General features: G+C 65.6%; 1 protein-coding gene across 4 annotated transcripts in view; it reads right to left on the bottom strand.

Moving 5' to 3' along the window:
- Window positions 1–25,086, bottom strand: part of ADGRB1 (adhesion G protein-coupled receptor B1) — an 85,415-nt gene extending 60,329 nt beyond the window's left edge. For 3 of the 4 annotated variants that reach the window (XM_028500450.2, XM_055091035.1, XM_055091036.1), the window contains exons 1-13: window positions 24,315–25,086; window positions 13,712–13,873; window positions 12,713–12,823; window positions 12,193–12,357; window positions 11,879–12,047; window positions 7,136–7,140; window positions 6,003–6,167; window positions 5,531–5,695; window positions 5,218–5,319; window positions 3,527–3,633; window positions 3,121–3,315; window positions 2,885–2,953; window positions 2,058–2,166 (exon numbers count right to left, since the gene is read on the bottom strand). In XM_028500450.2, the coding sequence (XP_028356251.1) occupies window positions 2,058–2,166; window positions 2,885–2,953; window positions 3,121–3,315; window positions 3,527–3,633; window positions 5,218–5,319; window positions 5,531–5,695; window positions 6,003–6,167; window positions 7,136–7,140; window positions 11,879–12,047; window positions 12,193–12,357; window positions 12,713–12,823; window positions 13,712–13,873; window positions 24,315–25,086 (2,296 nt within the window). Of the gene's footprint in view, window positions 1–2,057; window positions 2,167–2,884; window positions 2,954–3,120; window positions 3,316–3,526; window positions 3,634–5,217; window positions 5,320–5,530; window positions 5,696–6,002; window positions 6,168–7,135; window positions 7,141–10,582; window positions 10,685–10,895; window positions 11,061–11,367; window positions 11,533–11,878; window positions 12,048–12,192; window positions 12,358–12,712; window positions 12,824–13,711; window positions 13,874–24,314 lie in introns of all 4 variants that reach the window. The other variant, XM_055091034.1, reaches the window with a different exon arrangement.
- Between the last annotated feature and the right edge of the window lie 480 nt (window positions 25,087–25,566).

Raw genomic sequence — 25,566 nt, 5'->3', positions numbered from 1 at the left:
CCCACCTCACAGGGCCGGGACTGTAAAGGGGCCAACAGATGGACCCAGGTGGAGTGGGGACCCGGGAAGGAAGGTGCTGGGTGTGGGGAAGGGCTCCACTCAGGGTGGAGGGGGACGGGCTGCGGGGACACAGCACGTCTGGGGAGAGGCCAGGGCAGGGAGAGCTGGCAGCCTGTAGCTGCTTCTCCCGAGCTCTCCCTGTGGGCGCCTGGCAGGCCTCCTGAAGACACCAGCCCCAGTGGGCTCTGTCCAGCCCCGCCTCAGGCTTCCCAGAGGTGAAGCGGCAGACGGGCCTGGGCGGACAGGAGGGGGTGGGGTGGGGTCCCATCGTCTCTGAGCCCCTTCATTCCAGGCCCACCCACTCCAGGCAGACACTGCTCCCCTCACCCAGCACCCACGGCCCGGGTCGGGGTCTGCAGCGGGGCGGCCTTAGGTGTAGGGGGAAGGGGTAGGGGCTTAGGAACCAAGAGCCTCGCCTGCCCAGCTGTCACCTGGCCTTCCCCCAACCCTGGGGCCTCTTCCCCAGCAAAACCCCACTGACCAGCTGATGCCCACCTCCATACCTTTGCTCGTGCAGCGCCTGCCCGCACTCTCGTGCCCCTCCAGGCCTGGCTTACCCAGCCGTGTCCCCCTCCCCCCAGCCGTGCCCTCCCTGCACCTGTGTGGTCAGCTCTGGGGCCCAGGGCACCTATCCTGCGAGAGGGACGGGCGCCCCTCTCTGGGTGCCCAGCCCAGCACACGGCTGGCCCTCTGTGGCTGAGGCCCTCCCCAAGGACGAACGGATAAGCAAATTCATCCGTGCCACACGCTTCCGAACCCCAACCACGTGCCCGGGACTGTTCTCACGCTGAGGACGCAGAGGAAAGCGAGACCCTCCCCCGGAGCTGACAGGGAGCCGGGGAGACAGACAGTGACCCAAGTAGGGAAGAAACCGGTGGACGGTGGTCTGTTGGGCAGTGATGACCCCTGGGTGGGGCCCTTCCAAACAGGGGCGTCAGGAGGTCCTCCCTGAGGAGGTGGCCTCTGGATAAAGACGTGGAGGAGGTCAGGCTGCTTGGATTCCCGGGGTAAGTGTCCCAGCAGCAGGGCGTAGGGAGTGTATGATGTGTAGGCTGCGTGCGGTGTACAGGGCGTGTGGGTGTGTGACTATATGCGTGGGGTGTAGGGGGTGAATGGGGGTGCATGGGGCGCACGGGGTGTAGGGTACCTGGGTGTGTATGTGGGGGGCTAGGGGGTGACTGGGGGTGTGAGGGTGCGTGGGGTGGGATGGCTAACGAGGGCTAACGGGAAGGAGTCCAGGGCCTCCTTTGGTGACAAAGGGTGGGCCCTGAGCACCCCTCCAGGGGCCATGGGCGGGGCGGGGCGGCTGGGGAACCAGCCTCCACAGTGAGGTCCTGGGCCAGGGGGGCTGAGAGCTGCAGTAGCCACCCGGTCCCGCGCCCACGCACGCACGGCTACATAAAAGCTCTCCCCTCTCTGGGCCACTCCCATCTCACTGTGAAGAAAGGCCCAGTCGGCCCAGCGAGGTAGGGAAGGAAGGGAAGGAAGGCCCAGCCGGCCTGGTGCCACCACTGATCCCACCTGCCAGGTGACCTCCATTAGCACCTGACCCCCAGGCCCGAATCTCCCCACCTGCGAGATGACGGCTGTCCCCGATCCCCCGGCCTCAGAGGTCTCCCCAGCTCTGGGGTCCTGAGCTCTAAGGCAGAAAGGGGGTGGGGACAAGTACAAGTGGGCCCCCAGCCCCAGGGAGGTGGAAGCAAGGGGCTGGCTGCGGCTGGGCCTTCCTGGTGTGTCCCAGGATTCGAGGTCTCCAGGGACCTGTCTGGGTCTGAGACCCCCTACGCCGACCCCCTCCCGGGGTCACATCAGACCATCATCAGAAGCCTCGGGTCTCTGCACCTGAGGATACAGAGGTCATCCTAGAACCCGGCCCGGGCGTCCTGCAGGAGGCATCTGGCGCTGCTTGTTTATAGCCAGGAAACTGAGGCGGAAGCGCCCCGCCCAGGGCTGCGGGGCAGGGGCCTGGAGGTCCGCGCAGCGAGGGCTGGGCTTACCCAGGTTGTCTGTCACCTGGTACGCGTCCCGCAAGTCCTTCATGCGGAAGCCGATGACGTCCACGAAGTCCTCCACCAGCCGGAACAGCTCCTTGGCGTTGGGGCCCATCTGGAGGGGAGGCGGGGGTCAGGGAGATGCGGCAGAGCAGCCCCGCCGAGAACGCCAACCACCGGAGCTCAGGGTCCCCGAAGACCCCTGCGCCCCAGCAGGGCCGCGCCCTCTCGCAGCTCGGCCTCCGCCGGCCTCCTTCCCTCATCTGTTCCCTCCTCATCAGGGCCCTGTCGGTCACTCCCTAGCCCCACAGGGCTCTGGACCTGACTTGGGAAGCAGATGGGGACCTGAGTCTCCATCGCCATCGTGTGGACGAGAACACTGAACCCAGAGGGGCTGCTGCGCTCCAGCCCGGTGGCCAGGGGTCCAGCTGGCAGCAGAGCAGAGGGTCTCTGGCCGCTGCAGTCCCCACTCTGGGCGCTGCCCTGGGCACAGGAGTATTGGCAGGTTCCAGGTCAGCCTGGGAGGAAGGGAGGCGGACCAATTTCTCCAGATGAGAAACAACCGCCACGTCCTGGTGTGTACCCCAGGGCCAACACGCTTTCTCACACCCCTCCCCGAGCCCCACGTGGTGAGCCACTGTCCTCTGACGGCCGGGGAAGCCGAGGTTCAGAAGGATAAGTGACTTCCTCAAAGTCACGAGACTGGCAGAGGCTGTGCTGGGATTGGAAGCCAAGACCCCACCCTGAGCTGGCCTGGGGCTCAGGGAGCCGCCAGAGACGCCCGCGCCCGTCTTGCTGCTCTGGGCGCGAGGGTCCCAGACTGGCGTCCCTACCAGCTGGGCCTCCTCCCACTTGGCTCGGTTCTCCTCCGCCAGCAGGTTGCTGATGATCTGGACAAAGTTCTGAAAGGAAGAGGAAGAGAGGCCAGTGAGCAGAGAATCAGGCAACCGAATCACGGCTCAGAATGTGACCAGGGTCAGGGCGCAGCGTGGGACCAGGGTCAGAGCTCTACCTGAGGACAGGGCTCGGTCTAAGGCTGGGGTGGAGGACCACCCTCCTGGGTGCCCACCTGTACATCCCCCGGGGTGGGGCTGTAGTACGCCCTCCGGAAGATCTCTGTCATGTTCCTCAGGACATCGATGGTGGAGAGCAGGTCCCCGCTGTAGCTGGTCCCGTCCTGGGAGATCTCTACCAGTGTCTGGATGACCTCGGAGACCCCCTCTCCAGGCAGCCCGCGCTGAGCCTTTGCCAGGTGCTCCCGGGTCTGGGGAGGTGGAGGATATGAGTGCCATGACTCTGCAGGTACCAAGGACCTCCCATGCCCAGAGGGTCCTCTGCAGCCCGTAGCCAGTGGCCACGGCTGACTCACGTCCACAGAGTGTGCCACTGGCGACACAGGGCTATGTCTGAGGACGGAGGGCAGAGGTGAGCCCTGGAGTGATGGGTGGGGCGGGAGAGCCCGGGGCCGGCCTCACCATCATCTGGATGTTTCGGTAGTCGATGGAGACACAGCGGATGTAGGTGGGGGGCTCCCAGTAGGCGATGCCCTCCTCGTCCAGCTCACAGCGTCGCAGGATGAGGCCTGGGGAGACGGTGGGTCAGCTCTGTCTCCCACTTCTCTGGTAGATGCCTACGTCCGGGGTGGGAGTCCCGGGAGTCCCACCCCCCGCTCCCAGGCGCAAGACCCTCTGGATGAGACCCTACAGCCCTAGAAGCAGGCACTCGCCTGAGGCCTCATTCCAAGAGCAGAGCTGGCGTGGGGGCCAGGCATCCCTTAGTTTCTTTCATTCAAAACATTTCTTTTTTTTAATGTTTGTTGCTTTTGTTCTGTTTTGTTTGGCCACGTGGCTTGTGGGATTTTAGTTCCCCAACCAGGGATTGAACCCCGGCCCTCAGCAATGACAGCGCAGAGTCCTAACCGTTGGACCGCCAGGGAAGTCCCTCACTCAAAGCATTTCTGAGCAGATGCCACAGGCCAAGCACTGGAACCTGGCAGGAGCCAAACCTGCAGGCATCCCACCGGCGTGCAGGCAGAGCCCTGGGCCGAGGGAGGGGCTTCAGTGTTCAGCCCAGGGACTCTCCTGGGGCCCCTTCCTATCCAGAGCCCTGGGGAGAACCAACGGCCTGGCCCCTGCCTGGCTCCACCCCTGGGATCAGGGAACCCCGATGGCCCGGGTGTGCTGCGGACACGGGGCAGCCCCTGGGCTGACTGGCATCAGGTGTCGACGGCCTGGAACACGGGCACAGCCTGTGACTCAGAACTTACTCGCAGGGAGCCAGGCACAGCTGTGCACACACACAGCGGTGATGACCCTGGGCAACTGCCACAACCCTGTCATCCAACAGGAGCCACGGGGCAGGACAGGACGCCTGCTCCACAGCATGGGGCAGAACCAAAATGAGAGGTCGTACGTGCAGGCAAAAGGCCAGAGAAGTCACACCATTCTGTGGCTTGTATTTTATTCATTTGGCTTTCCTGTATCTGTAAGATGCTACCCAGAACATGTATTATTCTGGGTAGGGGGGCTACAACCACAGCTGGAAATACACAGCCTCCACCACGTGGACCAGCCCTGTCGGGTGGTGGGGAACTCACAACACACTTGTTTTACAGAAGGAAAACCAAAGTTCAGAGAGGTTAAGTCACTTCCTGGATGTCACACAGCAAACAGGGGTACAAAATTGCATGCACTCCTCAGATAAGAGGGGCAAAGAAAACCAAGCCAAGCTTGATGCGCCGGGCCCCTTCTGGGAGCCCACCCTGCTTTTTCCACATCTCCCATCGCTCCACAGGGCTGCATGGGGATTAAGATGATCGTGTTCAAAGCCGACTTCCTACTTAACGGTCCCCAAGCCCAGGGCAAGTGTGTTAACTCCTCTGTGCCTCAGTTTCCCACGTGTAAATGGGTGACTTTGTGGGACATCGCACTACAGGGCTTCATGCTGGCGTTGGCTCCTGGTGAGCTCTCAGGACGCGGCAGCCCCGGACCCCCGCCCGTACTGCGCCAGCCTCTGTGCGCACAGAGCTGCCTGGGCAGGGTCTGGGCCACGTGCCCTGAGCTGACAGCTCCGTGGGCGGGCCTGTAGAGGCACCTCGGAGCCTTCCATGCACCTCTGTGAGGAGGGGACAGGAGCCCCGCACAACACCTGCCCCCTCGGCCCTCACCTGTGGCGTTGCGAGGACACCGGACTGCAGCCGCCTCGCCCGCCGGGGTCTCCTTCCAGATCACAGCGCCCAAGTTGTCCTCATCACAGATCTCATGGGGCTCTGCCAAGGGGCTAGAAACGTGAGTGGGGGTGGGGTACGGGGGGTGGGCCGAGACCTGGCAGCAGGGTCGGGAAGGCCAAGACCCCTGCGAGACATCTACCCTCACGAGGGGGTCTTTCCCCAGTGGAGCTAAGCTCCAGGCTCCCTCCGCCGTCGCCCAGGAGGCCCCTCCCCAGAGTCCGGCTGTGGGGTGGGAGTGCGGGGCACTCACCGGGACACCGCTGGGCACTGCACTGCCGGAATTCATCTTGTGGGCCCCGGCAGGCTGCTCCCCCGAAGAAGGGCCCCACGCAGGCGCGCTCCCGCCGCTGTGTGCCACCTCCACATGTGACACTGCAGCCGCCCCACGACGTCCAGGCCTGCCACTTCCCATCCACTGTGGGACACGGCCATGCACAGAGCCACGAGGATGGGGACGAGGAGGGTGCGGACACAGGGACGTAGGGGCAGGAGGCCACGAGGAGAAAGAAGTCGAGACCCAGGGAGGGGAAGCCAGAGCCCAGACTGACACAGGATAAGACACATGCCTCACGTGCACTGTCCCTCACGGTCACCCCCCGGCCCCCCACATCCCCAGGGCCGTGTACAAGGGCCCACCATGAGCCCCCCGAGGTCTCACCCCGCCCGAGTGGCTCACGCCCGCCAGATCCCCCCACCCGCAGGCCCCAGAGCACGGCCCTGACCTGGACACTGCTGCAGGAAGCAGTCTCGCGTTTCCACCCAGTGGCCCTGGCACTCGGCGCCCCCGTACGAAGGCCCGTTGCACTCGCGCGTGCGCTGCTGCCGGCCCTGAGAGCAGCTGGCGGAGCACGAGCTCCAGCTTGACCACTCATTCCAGTTTCCATCCACTGCCCGGCCCAGGGGGGGAAGGGGACAGGAAGGCGGCGTGAACACCCAGGCCCACGGCCAGCCCGGGGCACAGTCGTGAACACCCCACACGTGTGGCCCACCACACCCCCGCCAAGTCTGACACCCGAGAGGGCCCATCACCGCAACACCCACGGTATGCGAGTGAGAATGCCCCCAGGTCTCCGGCTTTCAGCCTGATCACAGCCAGAGGTTCCAACCTCTGAGCCCCCTAGCAGGTGGGTCCGAGCGGGCAAAGCGGGGCTCCCGGGTCTGGCCGGTGGCCCACTGGGCCCTTCCCTTCCCCTCCCGCCCCTGTCCCACCTCACCCAGCGCCCTCCCTCTCACCTACCAGGGCACAGAGCGATGTTGCAGAACTTCGTTTGCTTCTCCGGGCCCTCACAGGGGTTGCCTCCAAACTGGGGTGGCCTGCAGGTGCGCGTGCGGTCCCGGAAGCCGCGGCCGCAGGTGCTGGAGCACAGGCTCCAAGGCGACCACTCGTCCCAGGCGCCATGCACTACGGAAGGAACAGAGCACTCTGTGACCCCTGTCTGCCCGAGCCCGCAGCCCGGTCACCCGCCCCTGATGCCCCGCCCCCTGCCCCGGACGCCCCGCCCCCTGCTCCTGTTATCCCCCGCCCCCCCCCCACGGCGCGCCGCCCACCTGGACACACGGCGGAGTTGTTGCACAGCCGCTGCTCCCGCAGGGGCCCGCTGCACTGCGTGCTGTAGGAGGACGACACGCAGAAGCGCGTGCGAGTCTGCCAGCCCTCGCCGCAGGTGCTGGAGCACACGCTCCACGGGGACCACTCCTCGGCCGCGGGGTCACCTGTGGGCCCAGACCTACAGCATCACAGGCCTGCCGCTGCCCCTGCACCCGAGCTACGGTCAGACCCTCAGGCGGCCGCAGCAAAGCCCTTGAGCACCCCACCCCTTTTGTTTTCTCGACAGTCCCCTTCTCCTCACACCACTTGCCCTAAATCCAGAGTGCCCGGAGACAAGCGCCTGGCACCTGAGAAGTTAGTCTAATTATGGAAAACTATTAGTCATTACTTAGAAGCAACAGCAATTAATAACGTACAGCACCTGCCCAAAGACCTAGTCCCCTGAAGCCAACTTTCCCCAGCACTTCCCGGGGTTTTAGTGCATTTGCGTGACAGCCCCGCCCAGCCGCTGCCACTCACCTGTCTGCGGGGCCGGAAACCCAAACTGCTGCAGCTCGTCGCCCAGCTCCTCGCGCCGCCGGGCATCCGTGGACCGCAGGGACTGGCTCCGGGAGCTGGTGCGCCCGGCGGCTGCAGGGTGGGTTCAGGTGAGCGTGCAGGCCGTGGCCTGCAGCCCCCGCCCTGCAGCTCTAGAGGGGGGCTCTCGGCCCTTGGTCCCTCGGTCCCCAGCCGCAGAGGGGCTCGGGCTTGTCAGCACCAGGGCCACTTGGCCGCACTGGACAGGTGGGGAAACTCGGGACCAGGGCACCCTGGCCAGGCGCCAATCCCTGTCTGGTCCAGTCTCCCCTGCCCTGCGCCCCTCCCTCTCTTCCTCCGGGGCCCGCAGGAGTCACCTGCGGGGCAGCACCCCAGGGCCCTCTCCAGGCTTCTGAGATGAGCTCCTCTCCCCAGGAAAGTTGGTCGGGGAAAAAACAACCCGAAGAATGACAATCTCATTATAACTTGATTTAGTTTTGTGGAAGCAGCTAAAATATGCATGAGGTCATTAGAGAGCCTTATTAGAGAAATACATCCCGGAGGCAGCATCCGGCTGGGACAGTCGGGTCTGGCCAGGGCTAGGGATGGCGGTGGCGGGACAAGCCCCACAGCCGGCTTTCCACGTGCACCCCAGAATTCCCAATCCACAGGTGCTAAGAAAGGCCCATCCCTTCCTAACACCGGGTCCCACCCCTCCTCCTGGGCCCTTACTTCTACTGGTCCCGCCCCTGGAAGGCTCCACCCTCTGACCCCGCCCCCGACCCAGGTCCCGCCCCTCGCAGCCCAGGCCGTCTTACTTCTACTGGTCCCGCCCCTGGAAGGCTCCACCCTCTGACCCCGCCCCCGACCCAGGTCCCGCCCCTCGTAGCCCAGGCCGTGCCTGGCCCGGCCCCGCCCCGAGCGCCCTCCGTCCCTCCCTCACCTGGCCAGGCCCTGCCCCCCCGCCCCCCTCCCCGCCCTTTTCCCCGCCCGGCCCGGCCCAGTCCGGGTTCCTGCCTCCACCTGACCCCGCCCCGAGCCCCTCCCTCCCCCGGCTCCGCCCGGGACCCGCCAGTCCGCGCACTCACGGCCGCAGGCCTTGCGGTTGCACAGGCGGCCCTCCTCCAGCACCCCCTCGCAGCCGCCGCCTTCAATGCCCGGCGCGGGCAGGCAGGTGCGCGTCCGCGTCTGCAGGCCTCCCCCGCAGTCCCGCGTGCACTCGCCCCACAGGGACCACAGCTTCCAGCCGCCTGGTGGGGACCAGAGGGCAGGGGTCAGGGCCAGGGGCAAAGGGCTGCGGTGTCTTTCGGGGAGTGACCTCTAGGGGTCTCCCAGGCAGGGATCTGGGGCACAGCGGCCCCTGCGAAGAAGAGGCCTCCGCGTCGGAACCAGCATAGCACCCTGGAGGGTCAGCTAGGAGGCAAGTGTGGGCCCGGACGGGGTTGGTGATGGGGTGTGAAGCAGAGGACGACCGGGCAGGGAGGGGCAGAGGTGCCGGGCAAGTTGGGGTCCGGGGCCCACCCCACTTCTCTCTGGAGTCTCTGTGCTCTCCGGCTCTGTCTACAGGCACCTGGGCCAGGGTCAACACTGGCTTCGAATCCAGGACCCCAGTGTGGGGCTGGACACGGAGCGGGAGCCCCAGGTGGGTCTGGAGGATGAATGAATGAATGAATGACACCCCTGCCCACCCCAACAGCTGCCTTATACCGAGGGCCGGGTGATGGGCTGGGGGCAGAGGGGCTCTCCTGCCTGGCACCGAGCCTCACGCACTGCTGAACCCCCTCCCCATGGTCCTCAGTCCAGTTTCCTCTGAGCCTCAGTTTGCTCATCCCCCCTCCCCCCGCCATGACCCATGTGCTTATCCCCCCACCACACGCAGGGACACCAGAGGTGACCGAGGTCCCACCCTGGTAGCCGAGTGGGGTCTCACACCCAGGGCCCCACCAGGTGGAGCCTCCCCCAGACCCAGCAGAGACTGGCTGCTGAGGGCCTCCAGGCCCCTACGGCCACCCTCCTTCAGCCCTCTCAAGGGTCTTCTCCATCCCGGCCCCGTCCCCCCAACCATCATGACCTCGTGCCCCCGAAGTTCTGAGCCCCTTGGTGGCCCCAGTGCCACCAAGGACACTAAGGGGGACAGCCTCAAAGTACTGGGGAGCCATTGAGGGGTGAGGAGCAGGGAGGCCACACATCTTGGGCCAGAGCTGGAGGCTGCACTGATTTCGCTCAGGAAGGGGCTGCTTCATCCAGGCTTTCTGTTCAAAGGCCACGCTTAAGGTGCCCAGATCACTCCCGCCTCGAGGGACTCTGGTGCCGCCACCCCATTTGTCCTGGGGAACCCCAGGGCCCCTACACTCCCAGCACAGCAGGGTCAGGACAGACTCAACAAGGGCACGCAGCCTCACCGAGCGCCTACTTTGGGCCGGGCACCCTGCACACAGCCCCCTGACATGGCACCCACGTATGAGGAGGCGAGGAGATGGCACTGCCAAGGCCCAGCACTGGGAGTTGCACTAGAGCTGGGCCGCTGCCCCATGCTGCCTGCTCCCCGGGGCTGGAGCAGGGGAGCCAGGCTGGCCAGGGGCAGGTCACCACTGGCCCAGCAGGAGCGTCCCTGATGCCTCCTGGAGGCTGGCTTATCTGGGGAGCACACAGGGTGAGAGTGCAGATCCTGGAGGGCGCGGGCACTGGAGCCGAAAGACCAGGTGCACGTGGTGGTCCCACACCCACGACCACGGGATGGTTAAGCCCCCCCTGCCCTGGCCTCACACCCCTCACCAGAGGATGAGGGCACTGCTTCCTAGGACGGACGCCTGTGAGCGTAAATGGCAAGAAATGGCTGGGAGACGACGGGTGTGGGCGTCACTGGGGTCGGAGTCGATCCCAGAGAACTCACTTTGATTTGCAGCAAGTTGGGCGTCCAGGTGCTCTGTTCTGTGGAGGGCCGCTTGAAAGGTGCCAGAGCCCCTCCCAGTGGTCCCTGCGCCTGTGCTGGGAATCGACCAGCAGGGGGCGCCGGAAGCACATGAACGGGAGGCGGGGGAGGGAGCCCAATTCCCCCGGTTTGGAAGGCGGGGCTCATTTCTGCCTCCACGCCCCCAAGCCCTTGAGGAGTCTTCTCTCCCCTTGCAGAACCCACCTTCCCATACGTCTCACTTCCCCCTGAGCCCAGAGAGGCAGAGCATCAAGGGGCCAAGGGCACACAGAAGTCCGCACAACACCTGCCCCCTCGGCCCTCACCTGTGGCGTTGCGAGGACACCGGACTGCAGCCGCCTCGCCCGCCGGGGTCTCCTTCCAGATCACAGCGCCCAAGTTGTCCTCATCACAGATCTCATGGGGCTCTGCCAAGGGGCTAGAAACGTGAGTGGGGGTGGGGTACGGGGGGTGGGCCGAGACCTGGCAGCAGGGTCGGGAAGGCCAAGACCCCTGCGAGACATCTACCCTCACGAGGGGGTCTTTCCCCAGTGGAGCTAAGCTCCAGGCTCCCTCCGCCGTCGCCCAGGAGGCCCCTCCCCAGAGTCCGGCTGTGGGGTGGGAGTGCGGGGCACTCACCGGGACACCGCTGGGCACTGCACTGCCGGAATTCATCTTGTGGGCCCCGGCAGGCTGCTCCCCCGAAGAAGGGCCCCACGCAGGCGCGCTCCCGCCGCTGTGTGCCACCTCCACATGTGACACTGCAGCCGCCCCACGACGTCCAGGCCTGCCACTTCCCATCCACTGTGGGACACGGCCATGCACAGAGCCACGAGGATGGGGACGAGGAGGGTGCGGACACAGGGACGTAGGGGCAGGAGGCCACGAGGAGAAAGAAGTCGAGACCCAGGGAGGGGAAGCCAGAGCCCAGACTGACACAGGATAAGACACATGCCTCACGTGCACTGTCCCTCACGGTCACCCCCCGGCCCCCCACATCCCCAGGGCCGTGTACAAGGGCCCACCATGAGCCCCCCGAGGTCTCACCCCGCCCGAGTGGCTCACGCCCGCCAGATCCCCCCACCCGCAGGCCCCAGAGCACGGCCCTGACCTGGACACTGCTGCAGGAAGCAGTCTCGCGTTTCCACCCAGTGGCCCTGGCACTCGGCGCCCCCGTACGAAGGCCCGTTGCACTCGCGCGTGCGCTGCTGCCGGCCCTGAGAGCAGCTGGCGGAGCACGAGCTCCAGCTTGACCACTCATTCCAGTTTCCATCCACTGCCCGGCCCAGGGGGGGAAGGGGACAGGAAGGCGGCGTGAACACCCAGGCCCACGGCCAGCCCGGGGCACAGTCGTGAACACCCCACACGTGTGGCCCACCACACCCCCGCCAAGTCTGACACCCGAGAGGGCCCATCACCGCAACACCCACGGTACGCGAGTGAGAACGCCCCCAGGTCTCCGGCTTTCAGCCTGATCACAGCCAGAGGTCCCAACCTCTGAGCCCCCTAGCAGGTGGGTCCGAGCGGGCAAAGCGGGGCTCCCGGGTCTGGCCGGTGGCCCACTGGGCCCTTCCCTTCCCCTCCCGCCCCTGTCCCACCTCACCCAGCGCCCTCCCTCTCACCTACCAGGGCACAGAGCGATGTTGCAGAACTTCGTTTGCTTCTCCGGGCCCTCACAGGGGTTGCCTCCAAACTGGGGTGGCCTGCAGGTGCGCGTGCGGTCCCGGAAGCCGCGGCCGCAGGTGCTGGAGCACAGGCTCCAAGGCGACCACTCGTCCCAGGCGCCATGCACTACGGAAGGAACAGAGCACTCTGTGACCCCTGTCTGCCCGAGCCCGCAGCCCGGTCACCCGCCCCTGATGCCCCGCCCCCTGCCCCGGACGCCCCGCCCCCTGCTCCTGTTATCCCCCGCCCCCCCCCACGGCGCGCCGCCCACCTGGACACACGGCGGAGTTGTTGCACAGCCGCTGCTCCCGCAGGGGCCCGCTGCACTGCGTGCTGTAGGAGGACGACACGCAGAAGCGCGTGCGAGTCTGCCAGCCCTCGCCGCAGGTGCTGGAGCACACGCTCCACGGGGACCACTCCTCGGCCGCGGGGTCACCTGTGGGCCCAGACCTACAGCATCACAGGCCTGCCGCTGCCCCTGCACCCGAGCTACGGTCAGACCCTCAGGCGGCCGCAGCAAAGCCCTTGAGCACCCCACCCCTTTTGTTTTCTCGACAGTCCCCTTCTCCTCACACCACTTGCCCTAAATCCAGAGTGCCCGGAGACAAGCGCCTGGCACCTGAGAAGTTAGTCTAATTATGGAAAACTATTAGTCATTACTTAGAAGCAACAGCAATTAATAACGTACAGCACCTGCCCAAAGACCTAGTCCCCTGAAGCCAACTTTCCCCAGCACTTCCCGGGGTTTTAGTGCATTTGCGTGACAGCCCCGCCCAGCCGCTGCCACTCACCTGTCTGCGGGGCCGGAAACCCAAACTGCTGCAGCTCGTCGCCCAGCTCCTCGCGCCGCCGGGCATCCGTGGACCGCAGGGACTGGCTCCGGGAGCTGGTGCGCCCGGCGGCTGCAGGGTGGGTTCAGGTGAGCGTGCAGGCCGTGGCCTGCAGCCCCCGCCCTGCAGCTCTAGAGGGGGGCTCTCGGCCCTTGGTCCCTCGGTCCCCAGCCGCAGAGGGGCTCGGGCTTGTCAGCACCAGGGCCACTTGGCCGCACTGGACAGGTGGGGAAACTCGGGACCAGGGCACCCTGGCCAGGCGCCAATCCCTGTCTGGTCCAGTCTCCCCTGCCCTGCGCCCCTCCCTCTCTTCCTCCGGGGCCCGCAGGAGTCACCTGCGGGGCAGCACCCCAGGGCCCTCTCCAGGCTTCTGAGATGAGCTCCTCTCCCCAGGAAAGTTGGTCGGGGAAAAAACAACCCGAAGAATGACAATCTCATTATAACTTGATTTAGTTTTGTGGAAGCAGCTAAAATATGCATGAGGTCATTAGAGAGCCTTATTAGAGAAATACATCCCGGAGGCAGCATCCGGCTGGGACAGTCGGGTCTGGCCAGGGCTAGGGATGGCGGTGGCGGGACAAGCCCCACAGCCGGCTTTCCACGTGCACCCCAGAATTCCCAATCCACAGGTGCTAAGAAAGGCCCATCCCTTCCTAACACCGGGTCCCACCCCTCCTCCTGGGCCCTTACTTCTACTGGTCCCGCCCCTGGAAGGCTCCACCCTCTGACCCCGCCCCCGACCCAGGTCCCGCCCCTCGCAGCCCAGGCCGTGCCTGGCCCGGCCCCGCCCCGAGCGCCCTCCGTCCCTCCCTCACCTGGCCAGGCCCTGCCCCCCCGCCCCCCTCCCCGCCCTTTTCCCCGCCCGGCCCGGCCCAGTCCGGGTTCCTGCCTCCACCTGACCCCGCCCCGAGCCCCTCCCTCCCCCGGCTCCGCCCGGGACCCGCCAGTCCGCGCACTCACGGCCGCAGGCCTTGCGGTTGCACAGGCGGCCCTCCTCCAGCACCCCCTCGCAGCCGCCGCCTTCAATGCCCGGCGCGGGCAGGCAGGTGCGCGTCCGCGTCTGCAGGCCTCCCCCGCAGTCCCGCGTGCACTCGCCCCACAGGGACCACAGCTTCCAGCCGCCTGGTGGGGACCAGAGGGCAGGGGTCAGGGCCAGGGGCAAAGGGCTGCGGTGTCTTTCGGGGAGTGACCTCTAGGGGTCTCCCAGGCAGGGATCTGGGGCACAGCGGCCCCTGCGAAGAAGAGGCCTCCGCGTCGGAACCAGCATAGCACCCTGGAGGGTCAGCTAGGAGGCAAGTGTGGGCCCGGACGGGGTTGGTGATGGGGTGTGAAGCAGAGGACGACCGGGCAGGGAGGGGCAGAGGTGCCGGGCAAGTTGGGGTCCGGGGCCCACCCCACTTCTCTCTGGAGTCTCTGTGCTCTCCGGCTCTGTCTACAGGCACCTGGGCCAGGGTCAACACTGGCTTCGAATCCAGGACCCCAGTGTGGGGCTGGACACGGAGCGGGAGCCCCAGGTGGGTCTGGAGGATGAATGAATGAATGAATGACACCCCTGCCCACCCCAACAGCTGCCTTATACCGAGGGCCGGGTGATGGGCTGGGGGCAGAGGGGCTCTCCTGCCTGGCACCGAGCCTCACGCACTGCTGAACCCCCTCCCCATGGTCCTCAGTCCAGTTTCCTCTGAGCCTCAGTTTGCTCATCCCCCCTCCCCCCGCCATGACCCATGTGCTTATCCCCCCACCACACGCAGGGACACCAGAGGTGACCGAGGTCCCACCCTGGTAGCCGAGTGGGGTCTCACACCCAGGGCCCCACCAGGTGGAGCCTCCCCCAGACCCAGCAGAGACTGGCTGCTGAGGGCCTCCAGGCCCCTACGGCCACCCTCCTTCAGCCCTCTCAAGGGTCTTCTCCATCCCGGCCCCGTCCCCCCAACCATCATGACCTCGTGCCCCCGAAGTTCTGAGCCCCTTGGTGGCCCCAGTGCCACCAAGGACACTAAGGGGGACAGCCTCAAAGTACTGGGGAGCCATTGAGGGGTGAGGAGCAGGGAGGCCACACATCTTGGGCCAGAGCTGGAGGCTGCACTGATTTCGCTCAGGAAGGGGCTGCTTCATCCAGGCTTTCTGTTCAAAGGCCACGCTTAAGGTGCCCAGATCACTCCCGCCTCGAGGGACTCTGGTGCCGCCACCCCATTTGTCCTGGGGAACCCCAGGGCCCCTACACTCCCAGCACAGCAGGGTCAGGACAGACTCAACAAGGGCACGCAGCCTCACCGAGCGCCTACTTTGGGCCGGGCACCCTGCACACAGCCCCCTGACATGGCACCCACGTATGAGGAGGCGAGGAGATGGCACTGCCAAGGCCCAGCACTGGGAGTTGCACTAGAGCTGGGCCGCTGCCCCATGCTGCCTGCTCCCCGGGGCTGGAGCAGGGGGGCCAGGCTGGCCAGGGGCAGGTCACCACTGGCCCAGCAGGAGCGTCCCTGATGCCTCCTGGAGGCTGGCTTATCTGGGGAGCACACAGGGTGAGAGTGCAGATCCTGGAGGGCGCGGGCACTGGAGCCGAAAGACCAGGTGCACGTGGTGGTCCCACACCCACGACCACGGGATGGTTAAGCCCCCCCTGCCCTGGCCTCACACCCCTCACCAGAGGATGAGGGCACTGCTTCCTAGGACGGACGCCTGTGAGCGTAAATGGCAAGAAATGGCTGGGAGACGACGGGTGTGGGCGTCACTGGGGTCGGAGTCGATCCCAGAGAACTCACTTTGATTTGCAGCAAGTTGGGCGTCCAGGTGCTCTGTTCTGTGGAGGGCCGCTTGAAAGGTGCCAGAGCCCCTCCCAGTGGTCCCTGCGCCTGTGCTGGGAATCGACCAGCAGGGGGCGCCGGAAGCACATGAACGGGAGGCGGGGGAGGGAGCCCAATTCCCCCGGTTTGGAAGGCGGGGCTCATTTCTGCCTCCACGCCCCCAAGCCCTTGAGGAGTCTTCTCTCCCCTTGCAGAACCCACCTTCCCATACGTCTCACTTCCCCCTGAGCCCAGAGAGGCAGAGCATCAAGGGGCCAAGGGCACACAGAAGTCAGGCCTCCTGTCCTCCAGACTTGCCATGCTGGTGGGTCACGCAGGTGGGTGGGGCAGGTGGGCGGGCCGACGCACCCCGACAGGGACCTGTAGCGGGGGGCCGGCTCGGACCTTAATCGCCGTCGTCTGTGGGTGGGCGTGGACCCGGCTCTGCCCCTCGCGCACGCGCAGTAACACTTCGTTCCTAGCCGTGCGTTGGCGGCCCAGGGAGGAGCTTCTCACTCTGTGGGAACCCGGCTGAGCTTTGCAGGGACCCTCGCTTCAGGGGGCCGAGGGGCCTGGTTCTGAGCCCCTTCCTGGGTCTGGGCGTGACGCCCTGTGCTCCCACAAGGGAGGCCTCTCTGCTCCCACTGTTCAGATGGGAAGACCGAGGCCTGCCCTAGTGACGGGATGCCCGTGCTCCCCCAGTTACAAGGGGGCCGAGCAGGAATCGCCCAGGTTGTCGGACCCGGCCCATACACCCTTCAAGGACGGTTGCTTCCCTCAACGCCGGCTCTCAGGGCGGCATCCTGGGCAGGCGAGTCCTGACTCCCCCACCCCTGTCTCCCCCCACTCCGTGCCAGATGCCTGAGGAACCTCGAGTCCCAGTCCACCCTGGAACCAAATGCTCACCCCACTTACAGCAGAGCAAACTGAGGCTCAAAGAGGGGCGGTCCAGACAGTCAGGGGCTGGTGACCCCCCCCGCCACACACACACCTGCAGGAGGATCTGCCCTGGAGTTGAGGCATGGAGGCCCGAGCCTCAGAAGGCAGGTGCCAGGGTCCCCAGGGCTGAGTAAGAACCAGAAGTATGGAGGACGCTACACAAATATGACTTCCTTGTGGACAGGAATGTCCGTGCCCTGGGGGTGAGTGACAAGCAGGCCAGGGCCCCGGGGGAGGGGGTGGGGAGCCCCCAGGGCAGCCTCCGGGTGCACACGGCAGGACTGGTGAGCGGCTCGGCTCTGAGGGTGTGACGGGCGAGGCCGCGCAGATATGGGGCCCTCGCTGCCGCCACTCTAGGCGACTTCACTCTGGGGACCGTCACGGCCCCGCAACCACGCCCATTTGGCAGGTGCAGACAGGGAGGCCAAGCTATCCACCGGGCTGACGAGGAGAGGAGCTGGGACTGGACTCATGGTCAGGTGCCGAGCGCTCCCCCTATACCGCCCCCCAGGCAGAGCCTGCCCGCCAGGACCACCCCCAGCCGGGCGCTCCGGGCCTCAGTGGTCTCACCTGCTGAAGCCACCTTGTCCCGTCATACTGAGACGAAGGAACAGGGAGGCCTGGAGTCCAGGGAGACAGGCCTGGCGGCAGGGACAAGGTGGGCACGTCCTGCCTGTCCCCCCTTGCTGCCCCAGCCCAGCCCCCGCGCGGAAGCCTGAGTGACGTGGAAGCTGGAAGTGGGTGGGAGAGAGAGGGTGTCCAAGCCGGCTAATCGGAGGATGCCACTTGGTTCCCATGGCAACTGCCGCAGAGCTCAGTCTTTCAGGATAGACTCAGGTTAGGCCTCCGCTGCCAAAACACCCACAATTTCAGGGCTGGTTACCTTGGTGACCCAGGTGGTGGGGATGTGGTGGGGGAGGGGGAGGAGAGGAGGGGTCACATCAGGAGAGGCCAGGCAGGGGGTCCACTGGCTCAGAGCACAGACCGCCCCCCAGGCCTAGCCCTGACCCTGGTCACACGCTGGGCCTTGATCCTCTTCACAGATGGACTTCTGATCCTGGACACAGGATCCCTGATCCCCTATCACATACTGAGCCCTGAGCCCTGAGCCCTGTCACAGACGGGTCCCAGACCTTGGCCACACTCCCACCACCGGTGAACACTCAGTTAATGGTAGCTGCTATTTTTGTTATCATTTTTACTTTTAACGTGTGTCCCCCCCCACGGCTGACACCTGATAAGCGTTCATCAAGCAAATGCATCCACGACCAGGGAATGACCCAGGCAGGGCTCCCGGGGCCCGCAGAGCTGGGCACAGGGGAACTCAGGCCATCCTTTCCTGGGTGGCCACGGTGCTCCTGGGCTGGGTGGGCTTTGAGGGGGCAGCAGAGGAGTGGGCAAGGCTGGGGGGTGGGCTGCCCCTCCAGGCCCGGAAAGAAGCCGCCATTCTTCCCGGGCTCAATGCCCCCTCTGTCTGGAAGCCTCATTTCCATCTCATTAAGGGATGAATAGAGCCAATTAATGGCCGCCAGGCAGCCTTGGCCGCCCAGGAGAGAGAGCACACGGAGAGGGGGGCTCCTGGCCCCCTTCCCACCCTGGTGCCCCAGCCCGCAGGCCATGGCCTCCCTGGTCCCTGCGCCCCCGGTCGGCTGGGATGAGGGCGCTGGGGGAGGCCCTCTTCCCGCTGGGCCTTCCCGCCTCCTGGGTCCTCTTTGGAGGAGGGGAGCGGTGCACTTCCCGTCTCCTCCAGCAGAGGGCTCCCCAGTCTAGCAGGTCAGGCAGCACCCGGCTGGGGGGTCGGCCCCTGCCCATTCCCGCTCCGCCCCCGACCGTCAGGCCGGTTCCGTGCACATCCACCTCGGCGAAGTCCAGCCCCTGTGCGGAGCCCTACCCGCCACCGAGTTAAGGTCTGTGCTGCGGCATGCAGGCTCCTCCTCTCAGCCCCTGCGTGGATGTGCAAATGAGGACCATAGGGAACTGGCCAGCTCCCTGAAGCCCCTCTCCAGCCCAATCCCCAGTCCACAGCGCCCTGGCTCCACAGGTCCAGACTTGGTGCATCCTTCACCAAGGCCTGCAGCTCCCACTATCGGGGCCCGAGTGACCAGCAGTCCGCCCAGCTGCCGCGGGCACGCCTGGATCTCAGGACGGGCTGAGAGCCGTGCCCACCGCCCACGGGGCCACTTGCCAGAGAAGGAGGACAGGGAGGGCTCCTCCAAGCATGGTAGAGGCGCCAAGGCCCTGTGAGCAGGTACTGTCCCATCCCTGTTTCACAGAAGGGAAACAGGGGCGACTTGGCCCCGTCTGCGGGGTTACTCACTTTCTCAATGCCGCTTTCCCTGAGTCAGGCAGGTGCCCCCTGAGAAGGGTGCCCGTCACAAGCGCCAAGGCCTGGGTCCCACCCGGCTTTGCCCTTCGGCGCTGGATGACCTGGGCAGGTCTCTCCTCCTCCCTGAGCCTTGGCTATACGACCGGCAGCCCTTCTCCCCATCTTTTAGGGGAGTGGGACCCCAGCAGGGCCACAACGCCCAGTCTCCCCTCGCCACCGGGTGGTGTGGGGTGAGCTCTGGCCTCTCGTGGCAGTTTCTCTGTGGGTGATGCCCCGTGCGTACTTATTGTTTTCATGGGGTCACATCTTGCTATTTCCATCTGGAATGGGGGCCGTCTACAATGGAGCCCGAAACCTTGTTTTCCAGGTTTTTCTAAATTGGCCCTTGTGCAAAAGCGCAGCTCCCCTGGCTGGGATAACAAACCCAGTCCTGGCAGGCAGGTCCTAACCCTTCCTACTCCTGCCCCGCCCCTGCGCCCCACCCCCGTGCTCCCCGTTGCCCCCAAACTCCAGAGACACGCCCTTCCCCCTGGAATTCCCCACCCGTCCCTCCCCCCAAGCCTAGCCCCTCTCCACACCCTGCAGGCCCCAGAGAGGGCTCGGCAGCCTCCTCCGCCTCCTCCCGAGGGAAGCTGTGGGGCATTTGGGGTTGGAATGACACCAAAGCCCTTGGGGGGGTTGTCAGGGCAGGGGGCGCCCCAGCTGAGAGGCCACGGGCCTGGAGGGGGCGGTGCAGCACTTGGCCTCTCCACAGGCTGTGTGGCCTTGGGCGGGTCACGGCCCCGCAGGCCGGCATCGCAGCCCAGCACACGCTCAGGCTCCAGCCCACCGCCCCCCGCCCCGTGCAGGCATATGGAGGGGGCACGCGGGCACACACAGTGTCATGTACACACACACACAGGGACACACGCACACGGAGACACACGCACACTCGCCCCCCCCAGCCCTCAGGATGCCGCTTTTTCATTATCTTACGTGTCACCTCTGCAATAAAATTCTTTAATTAAAACATGAATATTTAAAACAACCCTTGAGAGAAATGGCACCATCTCACCAGAGGCAGAAAAACGCAGAGAGACTCTGGGAGGGGGAAGGAGGGACAGCCCGAGAGCGGGTGGGAGCGGGCAGGCCGCGCAGAGGGGCAGCCGGCGGGGCAGGGGAGAGGGAACAGTTGCTCTGGCCTGGAACGCTTGCCAGTCGGACGCGTGACGTGGCCATGTGGCATTTGGACAGGCCGGGCAGGGGCAGGGCTGAAAATGGGCCACGGGCTGGCCTGGGCCTCCTGTTCGCTCTGGCTCCACAGCTACGGAGGGACGCGCCTGACCCAGCCTCCCCTGGCACGCGCGAGGGGACGCGGCTCCCTGGGCACAGGCTCGGCAGGCAAGATATGGGGTCTGGCTCTGCTGTGTGTCTTCTGAATTACTGCTGGACCTCTCTGGTCCGTATACCACCCCACCACCACACACACATGAACACACACACACACACACCCTCCCCGCAGAGCTCTTGCAGGAGAAGCCCCAGGCAGGACCACCCGGTGACCAAGAGTTGGCTCTGCTCTCTGTCTCCCCCTTACAAGCTGTGTGACCCTGGCTGCTGCCTTAACGTCTCTGTGCCTCCTTCCACTCAACAAGGATTAATCAAGGGCCTGCTGTGTGCCGTGTACTGGTCCACACACGGGGCTTCGTCAGAGAGCAGGGCAAACTCCCCTGCCCTGTGGTGGGTACGTCCTGGCAGGGACAGAGAATAAGGACACAGGAAATTCTCCAGTGTTCACAGGCGATACCGTGTGGGAAGAGAGAGAAAGAGGGAGAGAGAGAGTGTGAGGCGACAGCAGGGCTGGGGCTGCTGCCACTTTCTGCAGCAGGGCCAGGGCGTCTTGAGCAGGTGCCATCTGGGCAAACACTCAAGGGAGGGAGCCCTGTGGGCATGTGGGGAGAGAGTTCCAGGCCAGGGAACAGCCCATGCAAAGGCCTTGGGCCAGGGAGGTAGGTGCCTCGCTGGGGAGCCATCTCTGGGCAACTGGCAAGAGTTAACTGGTTAAGATGTGGGTGCTTCCTGCACAAAGGAAACACGCGGAACGCGGCTACTGCCACTACTAAGATCAGATTTACTCCCAAGGTCTCAGAAGCATCAGGACCTTCTGAGTCCAGGGCACGGGCACGGGGTCTGAGCTGCCTGTGGGCCTGGGCGACCATGTCCTGTGCCCCCCGCCCCGCGGAGTCGAGCTCCTTGCTTCATGGCGGCAGCCCCAGCCCTCATGCCCTCCAAACTGTCTTCCACGAGGAGGCTGCCCGCCCTGCCACATAGCCTTGACTTGCGCTTTGTCAGGATTGCTGAAATCGGCTTGCACAGAGCCAGGCTAAACACACACACACACACACACACACACACACACACACACACACACAGAGCAGGTACATACCACAAGTGCACACCTGCACATGCTCACGTGGCTAAACACACACACACACACACACACACACACACACACACACACACAGCAGGTACATACCACAAGTGCACACCTGCACATGCTCACGTGCACACGCGCACAAACACGATGCACACAGATGCCCGATGCGCTGCACACACGCGCACACACACCATGCACGCACAGCACACATACCGGCAACGTGCATGTGAACACACACATGCGTGCCGTGTATACACATACACGCACACATACCTGCATACTCGTACACATGGATGCATGAACACACGTGCTCACGTAACACACTGCACACACACACGCACGCCTGCCCACCCCCTTCCAGCACCAGTTCCAGACATTCCCATTCTCAGACTCTCTGTGCGAGCCCGAAGCTCCCAGCTGTGGTCTCCAAACAGCTCCGCTCCTCCAATCTGTCTCTTTGCCCCCCAAGCCCTCTAGATTCTCTACCTCATAGTAAACACAGATAATGACATTTCATCACTGACGTTGCTTCTGCTTAGAAACACTTTCACCCCAGTTCTCATTCCTCATAACAATCAAGAAAAGAAGACGTTTTTACTCTTTCCATTTTAAAGACAAGGCCCAAGGACACAGCGGGTGTGGGGCGGGCTGAGATTTGAACCTGACCTGGTCCTTTCCTGGGGCGCCAGGTCCCAGGGCTCCCTCTCAAACGACATTCCCACCAGATGAGCCACGGGCCGCTCATGGTCAGGTCCCACTCTGCCCTCTGGACCTTCCTCCCCAGCCCGATCCTCTCCGCCACTTCCCCACCTCGGCTGAGGGCCTCACTCCTGGCCGGAAACCTGGGAGCGGCCCAGCCATCTCCTTCCTCCACGCCCACATCCTTTGCATCAGCAAGTCCGTCAGCTCCACCCACCCCCCAGGATCCTCCCCCTTCGTCCCTTCCAGGCCAGCGTCAGCTCCCTCCTGGATGCCTGCAGTGCCCTGTCCCTGCCCCGGATTCCCCCTCTGAGCCAGACACTGCATTTACAGCCCCAGCGATGTCGCCCTTCTGCTTCAAGCCCCCCATGGCCCTTCAGCTCTCATGATAACATGCAAACTCCAGCCAGGAGGCCTGTCCACCACCGCGCCCGACTCCAGCAGCGGGGCCTGCTCCCTCCAGCACCGACCTCACAGCCCCACAAGCTCCTGCCACTTGCCACACATGTATCACACCAGCCCCGTCCCCTTGACCGCCTCCCGCAAGCTCCACACGGCTCCAGCTATACCAGTATCTACCCGGCACGGTCGGTCACTGCCCCGAGATGCTAACAGAGATCAGCTCTTGTGCTTTGGCTTCCAGTGTGGGCCAGGCCCCAGGGCAATCGCGTCCGAGGTGACTGAATATCCCTCAAAGCAGTCAGCACTTTGCCTGCGGAGACTCTGAGGCTCAGGGGCAGGTGACCGCTGGGGAGTGGCTGAGCGACATGTCCGGCCCGGCCCCTGCCGCCCGGTCCTCCTGCATCCGCCCACCTCCCAAACTAGCCGCCGGCCCGGCAGCTCTGCTCCGTTCTCCTCCTCCCCACCCCCCGGGGACCGCTCCCACCACCACGCTGCGCTGCGGGGCCCGCCCACGCCAGGGACACAGTGACCTCTACCTTGCCCGGCCCGAAGCTCAGCCCTCCCAGCCTCCCACGCCGCCACCGGGGGCCCTGACACAACTGACGGAAGATGCGGGTTTCCTGATGGTTTCCTGGACCCCACACGGCCTCCACCTCCCGGGGCTCTGCCGTCTCTTCCCCTCCTCTCCTGACCCTCCAGCTATGCTCACCACTCCACCGAGGGTTCTAATCTGGGACCCACGGCCCGGGGCCCATGAATAGAACCATGTTCCAGGATAGCTGCTTTCCTCTGTAACCCCACGTAGCTTCTCTGATGCCTTCACGGACGTTATTGGCAGGAGACCCCCAGAGCCCTGGACCACGTCACCTGGTCCCACGGTGACCTGCCCGCATGAACGCCCGGCCCAGCCTGGCCCCCGGACGCCCGGCGCGCTGTCTGGCGTCTCAAACACCACGTTCGGTGAAGAGCTGTCCCCTGCCGCAGCCCCAGCCTCCCGAGACACCCTGGGTGTCCGGCTCCAAGCACACGCAGGGTCTCCCTCCTGCCCCGGTGCCGGGGGGCCCGCTCGGTGGCCCACCCCACCGATGGCGCCCTCCTGCGCGGGTGGCCGTCGCGCCGAGGAGCCCAAGCTGCTACGAAGGTGGGACCAGCCGAGCACACGCCCACCCCCGCCTCTGCCCTGCCCCGCCCTCGGACCCGCACGGGGCTCAGCCGCACCGGTCCCAGAACCTCGAACGCTGCCCCCTGACCAAGTGACCCCTGACCTCCCGGAGACACGCAGCCCGGCCACCAGCGTCGCTCCCCCTGCGGCGTCTTCAACCCCGCCGGACGTGCCTCTTTCTCGTGCTTTGCCGTTTAACACCGCCCAGACCCAGAAGGCAGCTCCACGAGAGCGGGGCTTTCGTTTCGTTTCGTTTCGTTTTTGTTTTTGTTGTTTCTCGCCTTCGTCGCGTGTCCCCGGCGCCTAGTACACCTCACAGGCGCTGGGCAACTACCTGCTGCGTGACGGTTTGCATGGCTGTAACCACGTGCAGCCCCCACACTGCACCTCCTCGACCACGCGTGTCCACTCTGCTTTTTCTCCCGTGTCCCAGGAGGCCCCTGCAGACCCCGGCCACAGGCCACAGCAGCCTGCTGGCCCATGAGAATGGTCCGGCCCGCGAAAAGGGGGGGACCCTCGAGGGACCCTCCCCCCAGCCAGGAACCTAAACCTCCCTCATCCTGGGAGAAATCAGACCCGTTCCTCCCTCCCTCCCTCCCCTGAGCACTTAGCAAGCACCACCCATGCGGCAGGCACCCCAGCACCCTAGGGGCCAGGGGCGGGCACCCCAGGCTGCCCGTTCTCAGCGAGGCTGCAGAGAACTTCTCTCTCTGCACTTGGCTTCCTTGAAGTTCTCGGGGGATGGGTGGCCAGGGCAGGCCTGCAGAGAAGACCCTTCCCACCCACCGTATGCCCAGAGAGCCACCCCAGGGCCTCTCCCAGCCGTCACTCACCTGGAGCGCCATCCCCGCCCCGGTCCTGGGTCAGGCTGGTGAGGCAGTTCTCGGGGCCACCAGCCACGCCGTCCCTCAGGCAGACGTCCCCGCGAGGTACCAGGGAGCCGGAGGCAGGGTCGCCGGCGTCCCCGCCCAGGCAGGCGCAGGGGGTCTGCATGATGCCACAGGGGTGTGAGCTGCGGCTGCCAGCCAGACAGGCGTCCAGCCAGCGGCACAGCATCTGGCAGGCGGCCCGGCTGGGGTTGCGGTTGCCCACGACCAGGTACTCCACGGAGAAGTCGTCACCGGGACCGGGGGGCCCGTCCTGGGGCGCGGGGCCGTCGTCCTGGGGCAGCCGCTGCCGCTGCATCTGCAGAAACTGCTTGCTGGCCTGCAGGAAGGCCAGGGGCGCCGAGGGGTCGCAGAGCCTCAGGACCTCGTCGAAGCTCTCCACGCCCAGGTAGGTGCGTGTGGACTCCAGGAAGGAGTCGAACTGGTAGGTGCGGACGCGGGTGGGGCCGCCGCAGGAGGGCGCCTTGGCCACCTTCACGTAGAGCGTGTAGCGGCGCGGGTCCGGGTTGCGCAGGGTCCAGGAGCAGCGCGAGGCGTCGGCCGGGAACACGGCGGCTGCCGAGAAGTACCCGAAGAACTTGCCCTGCACCAGCGTGGCGCACGGCTCGGCCCCGGGCCCCGCGGCCGTGCCCGCGGCCGTGCCCGCCTGGCGCCCCAGCAGCAGCAGCAGTGGCCCGAGGATCCAGAGGGCGCCCGGGGCGGCGGCCTGGCCCCTCATCCTAGCTCGCGGGGCCGCCAGGGTTCCGCCGGCTCGGCAGGCAGGCGCGGGCCAGGCCTTGACATGCCAGGGTCCGGCAGCGAGCGGAGCGGGCCGGGGCCGGGGGGCGGGGGCTTCAAGCGAGGACAGGAGGAGGAGATGGCTTCAGGCGACTGAGGGGGCAGGGGCGGCTCCTAACGTCCGGGGCCCCGGTGCCCGCCTGTGGCCGCCAGCAGCCGCTGGAAGAGACAGAGCAGAGGGGACGCGTGAGCCCCCGGGGGAGGCTGGGACTTGGCACGCTGCGGGCAGTGCCCGCCCCGGGCTCCGGGCCCCCGACACAGGCCCCGGCCTCGCTCTCAGGCACCTGCTCTGCCCACCTGTCTGTCTGCCACCTGCCAGCATGTCCACCTGCAGGGGCAGGAGCCAGGGCCCGGGGCCCCTCCTCCCCCACCAAGCCGGAGCGGGAAGCGGTGGGCTGCCCCGGCCAGGGCCGCAGGCCAC

Source organism: Physeter macrocephalus, chromosome 15 (assembly GCF_002837175.3).
Source record: "Physeter macrocephalus isolate SW-GA chromosome 15, ASM283717v5, whole genome shotgun sequence".
NCBI lineage: Eukaryota > Metazoa > Chordata > Mammalia > Artiodactyla > Physeteridae > Physeter > Physeter macrocephalus.
The sequence above is the reverse complement of the archived record's forward strand: the minus strand, read 5'-3'. Positions and strand labels throughout refer to the sequence as shown.